Source organism: Macrobrachium nipponense, chromosome 9, assembly GCF_015104395.2.
Source record: "Macrobrachium nipponense isolate FS-2020 chromosome 9, ASM1510439v2, whole genome shotgun sequence".
Classification (NCBI taxonomy): Eukaryota; Metazoa; Arthropoda; class Malacostraca; order Decapoda; family Palaemonidae; genus Macrobrachium; species Macrobrachium nipponense.
The window spans coordinates 84613385-84623037 of NC_061110.1; the positions used below are offsets into that span (position 1 = coordinate 84613385).

At 36.4% G+C, this 9653-nt stretch overlaps 1 protein-coding gene across 1 annotated transcript; it reads right to left on the reverse strand.

Annotated features, from left to right (window-relative positions):
- Window positions 1-430: 430 nt before the first annotated feature.
- LOC135218657 (histidine-rich glycoprotein-like) lies at window positions 431-1597 on the reverse strand. Its single transcript, XM_064255103.1, has 2 exons — window positions 1514-1597; window positions 431-1027 (listed from the first exon to the last, which is right to left on the reverse strand). Exons 1-2 carry the CDS (start codon window positions 1523-1525, stop codon window positions 452-454), a joined length of 588 nt encoding a protein of 195 aa, XP_064111173.1. The 5' UTR covers window positions 1526-1597; the 3' UTR covers window positions 431-451.
- Window positions 1598-9653: the final 8056 nt, after the last annotated feature.

Genomic DNA, 9653 nt, shown 5'->3' on the forward strand with positions numbered 1-9653 from the left:
AGCTAGAACGTTTGTCCAAAATGATATCAGTTAAAGATACTAGGAAATGACTTTTGTGACTTTTTGAAAATCTTGATTAAACAGACATTATGTTACTCAAATACATGCCATAGTGAACAAAAATATCATCCTATTTCTCGTATAAACTAAGGAATTACAGGCTCAACGATTTTTTAATCCTAAAATATTCATGCAGTTATAGCAGAACATTCTGAAGTATACTCTTTGAGTAATAATTTCCAACATTTAATCTATGTTGTACTTGACACAGTGATTTTGATTCAAATGAAACCTGTTCAAGCAAAGTTCGTGTATTTTGTCAAGAAATGTATCAGAAACTTTGATGGGGTTGAATAAATGCATAAACTTTCCATTTCATATTCTTTATATTTCTCGAGGAATGAAACACTCATTAATCAACATCCTGAAATTCAGTGAGACTCTTGGTGCTTCAGTGATATCCACCATGGCTGTAACCATATGATGGCTTGTGGTAGACAGTAGTATGATATCCATGGCTGTGACCATAAGAAGGTTCAGGATCAGCAGATCTCTTGTGATAGTGATTAGAATAGCCATAGCTCACTGGGTGATAACTGCTGTGCCCATAGGATTTACTGTAGCCATAGGAAGGATCAGCATCAGGTTCAGGATCAGCAGATCTCTTGTGATAGTGATGAGAATAGCCATAGCTCACTGGGTGATAACTGCTGTGCCCATAGGATTTACTGTAGCCATAGGAAGGTTCGGCTTCAGGTTCAGGATCAGCAGATCTCTTGTGATAATGATGAGAATAGCCATAGCTCACCGGTTGGTAGCTGCTGTGCCCATAGGATTTACCGTAACCATAGGAAGGTTCAGCCTCAGGTTCAGGATCGGCAGATCTCTTGTGATGGTGATGGGAGTAGCCATAGCCATAAGAAGGGCGATGATAGGTCGTCACATGGCCAGAACTTCCATAACCAGGCTCCGCCTCTCGCTTTTCAATTACAGAAGCGCAAGCGGCAACCGCCAAGAACACAATCACCTGGAATATAGATCATTGTTCGTTCTTCTATTAATGCTACAACTATCAAGTACTATGCATGCTCCATATTCAATGACCAAAACTGTTCATGAGTTTTAAAAATTAATTCTCTTATAAAAACACTGTATTTCTCCTGTAAATAGCGTTTATTAGAACTTTAGTTTAATACAACATTTATATTACAGATGAAGACACACACACACACTCACACACACACACACACACACATATATATATATATATATATATATATATATATATATATATATATATATATATACATATATATATATATATATATATATATATATATATATATATATATAGTATATATATACATATATATATATATATATATATATATATATATATATATATATATATATATATATATATATATATATATATATATATACATACGTGTAAATACAGACATATACATAAGTATTGGATGAAGTATAACCTTGAATCTCTTATGAAACTTACCAGACTTTTCATAGTTGAACTTCTATGATCAGTGGCCACCGATGGTTGAGTGAGTATCGACTGAGTCCAAATTCTTCCTTTTATAGGAAGCTGAAATGGAAGGTGACATTTTCTGTTAAAAGAACCTTGGAAAGTATCTTTTAAGGAAATAGCTGATATGACATTTGCTATGAAAATCAGTGATGCAATCGATTCCGGTAAACATTTTCAATAAAACTGTTTTTGCCCTTTAAATTCATAAAGGAATGGGGAGAATAAAATTAAAATTTTGACAGTGGTATAAGGAAATTTCCCTTTTCCAAATGAATGCTCTTATTTTCCAGTTTCAGCGAATATAAATAACCTGACTTGAAGTTGGTTGATAATGTCATGAATTTATACCACTTCTTATAAATACTAAAGTTCTTTCAACGGAATCTTTTGCTTTTCAAAAGGATTTGGATATGAATATAATTTTATGCCTATAAATGAACAGACTACTTGCGCATGTACACACACGTACACACACACGAACACATACACACACACACACACACACACACACACACACATATATATATATATATATATATATATATATATATATATATATATATATATATATATATATATATATATATATCACATATACTATAGAGTACACAATACATTGATACTTACTTATCTGTCGTTTATTAAATTTCATGATATCTGTGAATCGATTTATGGACAGTGATTCATTCATAGAATACCTTGAATTGTGGCCACAAGCGGCAGCGGATCTAAAGGAAGTCGTGCAATCATTGACCTTTCTCACATCATTGACCTTTTTCTCTCTTCTATCTTCCACCTTCAAACAATCTCTTAATATTTTATAGAACACTCTAAAAAGTATTTTATTAAATGAATCTTGTACCTTGACATTCATTTGCTCACTAATATTTTTCTGTATTTATTCCCTTGTATGACAACTTACTTTACCTACAGTCTTTGCTCATCTTCTCCCTCCAATTTTTATCATTTATACACTTTTTTCTCTCGTTTTCCTCTGGACTGTCTTATCCATCTGCAGCATTCCTAAAAAAGTAATTTTCTCTTGTCTTGCCATTTTGACATAAATAATACCCGTTTTTCCTTAACAAAACTAAAATTAATGATTTTACCAACAGCTGATTTTATCTTTCCTCCCCAAACTCCTAAAACCACACTGACACGGTACTAATTCCATTACCTGATCCTGGGTCGTTTTTTATCCACTACCTCTTCACTCTAAAATTACTTTTTTTCTTCCTTATCAGACTCATTGGTCTTGATTACTCACTAAGACACATGCTAGTCTCTTCTATGTAATTAAACTTCTTTGAAGTTGATTTTCATATCACCCAGCTACTCCTGTTCTCTTAATTACATTCATCAGCTTATGCTTCCATTTATTTTGCTATAATATGCTCAAATCTCATGCGACATGACTCCATAGGAATTCGTTCAAAACTCACTAACTGGCCGCCTACTTAAATGCGGAAATGCGATTATTGCAATCAATAGGGCCATAATATGTTTCATAGAAGTTAAATGTGTCATATATTTCAAAACTGTAAGAAAATGTCACGTGTAGCCAAATTTCAGAAAAAACTCTTTCGAAAACATTTCAAAACTTACGTTCACACATCGCTGAAGCATTTGACCAGAATGAAGTCGTCATCATGCATCAGTTCAAATGTTAAATAAAAAAACGAAAAAAAGTGTCATAACATTAATAATGCTTCCAAAGCAAACATAAAATTTGAAATAGTCCATTTGATTGTTTTTACACATCAATGTTGAAAAAAATGTAAATTATGTATATACAAAAGTAGAATGCGCCCACCGATATCAACGTGTGAAGGGAGCGTGTGACGTATCATTAGTGTTGGTGCAACAACAACCACCCGGTGTAACATAAGTAGGTCTACACTGAGTAGCGACAATAAAATTATCTTGAAAACACTTACTTTAATTGTGTTAGATGAATAGATGGATTTTCATACATCATTATTTGTTATAATTCTTAAATATTTAAAAAAAATGATGGCATATAGCAAATATTCGCACATGCAATTATTCTTTTGTCAAAGCCAAGATATTGTTCCTAGGCCTAGGTGCTAGATTTCTTTTCTTTACACTTAACAGTCACATCTCTCTATTAACAATTTCTGGCCAGAAAGGAAATGAGGTTATCTACATATTCATGCACTTCAAGTTACCTTATGAAAGAATAAATTATATACCAAAAGCGAGCAGAAGAACTTATAAGAAAATAATATTTTAATCCAGTTGAAAAACAAGTGTTCCATACGCCTTGATATTAATACTTATATTTCGATTAATAGTCATCTTCTCCATATATTAAAAAACATCATCATCTTTTATTCCTCAAAGAACGGGCAATCTTCACAAATAAAAACATCAGTAACAGATTACATTTCAGAAGAGTTAGAATATTTTTTAGGCCTGTAAATCATTTTGCAACATCCAGGCAGCTTAAACACAGCCTAACACTTCAACATTCATAGAAAACTTATTGTAATTCATATTCCTATCGTATTCCTCAAAGAACAGGTAATCTTTACAAATAAATATATTAGTAACAGATTACATCTCGGAAGGTTTAGGTTATTTCTTTAGGCCTATGAAATATTTTGCAACATACAGGCAGCTTAAACACAGCATAAACTTCAACATTCAAAGAAAACTGGTTGTAATACATATTCCTACTTTGAAAATGTTGTTATGACTGTTGAGCTAACAGTTGTAACAGTAGACCTAATAGGTCTACTGTTACAATGCTGCAGACGTAGTTATGTTGACCAGTCCGAGGAGCATGTTAAGTGTGCTTTCATTGATGGCATCGCTAACCTTATCGCACCGCACTCTGAACTAGGCAACGTAAAAAAATAAATAAAAAAAAATCACTTCAGATCACACAGATTACGAATCATACCAATGCATAAAAGGGATCATATTTATATAACCATAAGGAAGATAGGGCTAGCTGTGAATTCGCAAACTTGTAGACATTTATGATCTCTTGAAAGGAGGAATTCATGGTAGTATTCGTTCTGTGGTCAATTACATAGACTAGTGATACAAGGATCTTGATATTCAAGCGTATCTTTGTCCGAAGACGTTGTAAAGTTCTTCAAAATCTGTACGTTATACAGTTCAATTTCTCGCTTCAGAATAGGCGAAATTTCCCATCGTGCGATTCAACTTTGACAGCATGGAAAAAGAAACAAAAAATTACCTAGTATAACTTGTTTACTTGTAAGTATTTACACTCGAGTACTTTCTCAAGAAATGTGTAGGTTGTCTGACAACCTACACATCTCTTGAGAAAGGGCCACAGATAGGGCCGGAAAGTAAGTACTCGAGTGTTTAATAAAATGCTATGTAAATACTTACAAGTAAACTAGTTATTTTGTGGGTTTCTTTTTCCATCTTCAGAAGAAACTTGAAAGAAGTTTTGTTTGGGTTGACGTCATTTCGAAATGAGGATGTTTTCGACAATGGTAAATGAAAACCTCCCTCAAAAATCTTTACGGATATAGACATGTTAAATCACCACTAGACAATATTGTATTTGGTATGATGCGATTTTCCCGATGACATTCAACGTTACTGAACGTGTTTATTTGTTCTGAAGTCTTTGATTGATGTGCCAATCCCGAAGCGTTGACAGGGTAAGCGAAATAAAATGCATGATGACCACAAAATAAAATGGAAATTGGTAACTCATTAAAGAGGTTACTTAATTGAAATCAGTACCTTTATTGCTCTTGCTCAACTGCTAAGTAAAAGTATTAGGAAAGCTGTGACTGGGCTTAATTTTTTTCCCATTAATACGTTAGTTATCATAAAAGGTAGTTAGTTAAATTGGACATTTGTTATGCAATAACAATGGTTGTATAATGTAATTATAGATCCGCTTGATTACTTAGACGGGGGCAAACTACCATACGTTTCTTGCCTTCAAAAAAGAATTTCCGGTGATCTCTTCATTTAGCATACCTGTTATCTTACTACTTCTTAGGAATTCTTAAACTCATTTAACAAGTCTCTCAGGATTAAGGTCGTAGAAATAACTGTTGTAACTCATGAAAAGCCTGCTACCTAGGTTTTTATAAGCCTTTGTAAAGATTGAAAGAACTTGTATGCTAATAAATTTATATTTTTTATCCCTGGAAGATTCTCATATATTTGCCTCTACGTTCTCTTATGATGTTGAATTACTCTCATATCTGGTGTTCCGCTCCAGTATAGGAGGTCTCGCCTTTTACAAAGTAATCAAAGGATTTTATTCTGATAAGCGATTTTCTCTTGGATTCATTTCAGCTCTCTAAAGTCTCAGCAGCCAGTATTACTCCAGGTATTATTCTCGAGACATTTTTGACTGCATATAGCAGCCACTTCTTCGGTATCATTATATCTGTAATGTTTCTCATTCCCGCGGATACTATGTGGAAGTTAGAATCACCAAAGTTAACTAGCTTGATCAGTCCGTAATAGCACTGACTAATAGACAGCGGTACTCTTTTCTGGCATGTGTTTCGTCAAATTTAAATAATTTAGCCACACATCACATCCTTAGAGGCAAGATTGTCATTAACAAAAGCGAAATTCTGTTACAACACGTATTTAGGGAATTTAAACAAAGTTACAGTGATATGTGTGAAGAGTCATCCATTGATATCTGCCGGCATTTCTTTCCCTCTTATAAAATGGTGTTCCCTCTCATAAAATAGTTTGGAAAGATTGTTCTATGAAACGGTATATTTTTATTTCGATTGAATGCATTTGCGAATCATTATGATTTCCGCATTCCAAGGTTGTGGCTAAAAGTGAAAGCCTCTACTACCTATATAAAGGGGATTCTAAAATGTAGCAGTACTCACTCACAAACTTGTGGCCACTGAACATCGTTTCTCAACAATGAAGATTCTGGTTTGTGATCGAAGACCTTTTCATTTTTTCAGTCTCATACACACTCTCGTGCTCACATTCACACACACACACGCTCACATACATATGTTTATATACATATATATATATATATACGATGTAATATACTCGCTGCCATTGTAGATTCATACATTATACTATATATTATAATAAATGAAATTTGCTATAAAGTTCTCTAATCAATAACTACTACATTCCATAAATGAGTAGTTTCGTTGAGTATAACTAATCAATGATATATATCATCTTGTAAATGAAGATTCCTGTACATGTGTTGAATTAATTATTAGTTTTATTATATGAAAAGTTTCCCATTTATTGAAGAGAAGAAAAGATAGCTATACGTAATTTCTTTCATCCAATTAACGTTTCAAAAGGAATAGTTCTAAGGTGTTTTTGTCTTTATTTTTGCCACTCTAATGCTATATAAATAGAGAGCTAAAATTTATTTCCAGGTGATTGTGCTCTTGGCGGCTGCCGCTTGCGCTACTGAAATTGAGAAGCGAGAGGCGGAGCCTGGTTATGGAAGTCATGTGAAGACCTATCATCGTCCCTCTTATGGCTATAGCTACTCCCATCACCAACACAAGAGATCTGCTGATCCTGAACCTGAAGCTGAACCTTCCTATGGCTATGGGAAGTCTCATGGTCACTCTCATGGTCACAGCAGCTACCAGACTGTCAGCCATGGCTATGGGAAGTCTCATGGTCACTCTCATGGACACAGCAGCTACCAGACTGTCAGCCATGGCTATGGGAAGTCTCATGGTCACTCTCATGGACACAGCAGCTACCAGACTGTCAGCCATGGCTATGGGAAGTCTCATGGTCACTCTCATGGTCACAGCAGCTACCAACCTGTCAGCTATGGCTATGGGAAGTCTCATGGTCACTCTCATGGTCACAGCAGCTACCAGACTGTCAGCCATGGCTATGGGAAGTCTCATGGCCACCGTCATGGTCACAGCAGCTACCAGACTGTCAGCCATGGCTATGGGAAGTCTCATGGTCACTCTCATGGACACAGCAGCTACCAGACTGTCAGCCATGGCTATGGGAAGTCTCATGGTCACTCTCATGGTCACAGCAGCTACCAGCCTGTCAGCTATGGCTATTCCCATCACTATCACAAGAGATCTGCTGATCCTGAGCCAGAAGCTGATCATTCCTATGGCTATGGAAAGTCTCATGGTCACTCTCATGGACACAGCAGCTACCAGCCTGTCAGCCATGGCTATGGGAAGTCTCATGGTCACTCTCATGGTCACAGCAGCTACCAACCTGTCAACCATGGCTATGGGAAGTCTCATGGTCACTCTCATGGTCACAGCAGCTACCAACCTGTCAGCTATGGCTATGGGAAGTCTCATGGTCACTCTCATGGTCACAGCAGCTACCAGACTGTCAGCCATGGCTATGGGAAGTCTCACGGTCACTCTCATGGTCACAGCAGCTACCAGCCTGTCAGCTATGGCTATTCCCATTACTATCACAAGAGATCTGCTGATCCTGAACCTGAAGCTGAACCTTCCTATCGCTATGGGAAGTCTCATAGTCACTCTCATGGTCACAGCAGCTACCAACCTGTCAGCTATGGCTATGGGAAGTCTCATGGCCACCGTCATGGTCACAGCAGCTACCAGACTGTCAGCCATGGCTATGGGAAGTCTCATGGTCACTCTCATGGACACAGCAGCTACCAGACTGTCAGCCATGGCTATGGGAAGTCTCATGGTCACTCTCATGGTCACAGCAGCTACCAGCCTGTCAGCTATGGCTATTCCCATCACTATCACAAGAGATCTGCTGATCCTGAGCCAGAAGCTGATCATTCCTATGGCTATGGAAAGTCTCATGGTCATTCTCATGGACACAGCAGCTACCAGCCTGTCAGCCATGACTATGGGAAGTCTCATGGTCACTCTCATGGACACAGCAGCTACCAGACTGTCAGCCATGGCTATGGGAAGTCTCATGGTCCCTCTCATGGTCACAGCAGCTACCAGCCTGTCAGCTATGGCTATGGGAAGTCTCATGGTCACTCTCATGGTCACAGCAGCTACCAGACTGTCAGCCATGGCTATGGGAAGTCTCATGGTCACTCTCATGGTCACAGCAGCTACCAGCCTGTCAGCTATGGTTATTCCAATCACTATCACAAGAGATCTGCTGATACTGAGCCTTCTTATGGCTCTACCCAAGGATATCACACTCAAGTCTATCATAAGCCATCATATAGCTATAAATATGATGGGTATCACTAAGCCATCCAGAGCTTCACTAAGAATTGTAGAATGTTGACTGATGAGTGTTACCAGTTTCATAGTTCATAAGATATTGGAAATAATGAAGCAATGACTTTCTTTCCCCATCCACCCTAACTAAATTAATGATCAAGAATATAATAATTTACAGGAAATACTTTACATGACACTGCACAGTCTTATCTGTTTCCAGTACATTTATGCCGGTTTTTACAGATTGAAATATCACAAGCACTTTAGGCTATGGGATGAGAATTGATATTTACACCCATAAATTTGATTGTTATGATAACTTTAGAGGCCCAGTAAAGGAAGTCTATATGCAAATGAGTGAATAATACCCTGATGTGGCACCTCTGCTGAAGTTTTAGGTTTTAATTTCATTTGTGTCAAGGAATAGTAAGAATTTTGCCTCATGTTTTGCATAAGTCATCAAGAGAAACTTTTTACTTCATCATTTACTGGTACTTTTTGATGTACCTTTTGGTCGCTAAATATAGAGATTAATGGACAGAAAGTAGCCTCTTATGTCATAATGTATAAAATTACTTATGGAACAAGATAAAGAAAGACTATATACTGTCTAAAACATCTTGAATAAAATGGAATGCAAGTTTATAAATAATTGGATAAACCGAAGCAAGCAAAGGAAAGTATAGTTGAATACTAATAACAATATGATTTAAGGAAGACTGGTTACATATGTCTCTTTTCCTTCTGGATCGTCTGTAATTAGCCAGCGGCAAATTAGTTGACACAAACAGCTCTTAAGAAAGAATTCTGTGCAGCCTACTACAGTTTGTAAATTCACCTCCTTGTAAAAGGTTCCAGTTCAATTACTTTTAACTTAGTATTTTTATTGTTTGGAAAAACGAAACTCTGAATTAAAAGATATGCCG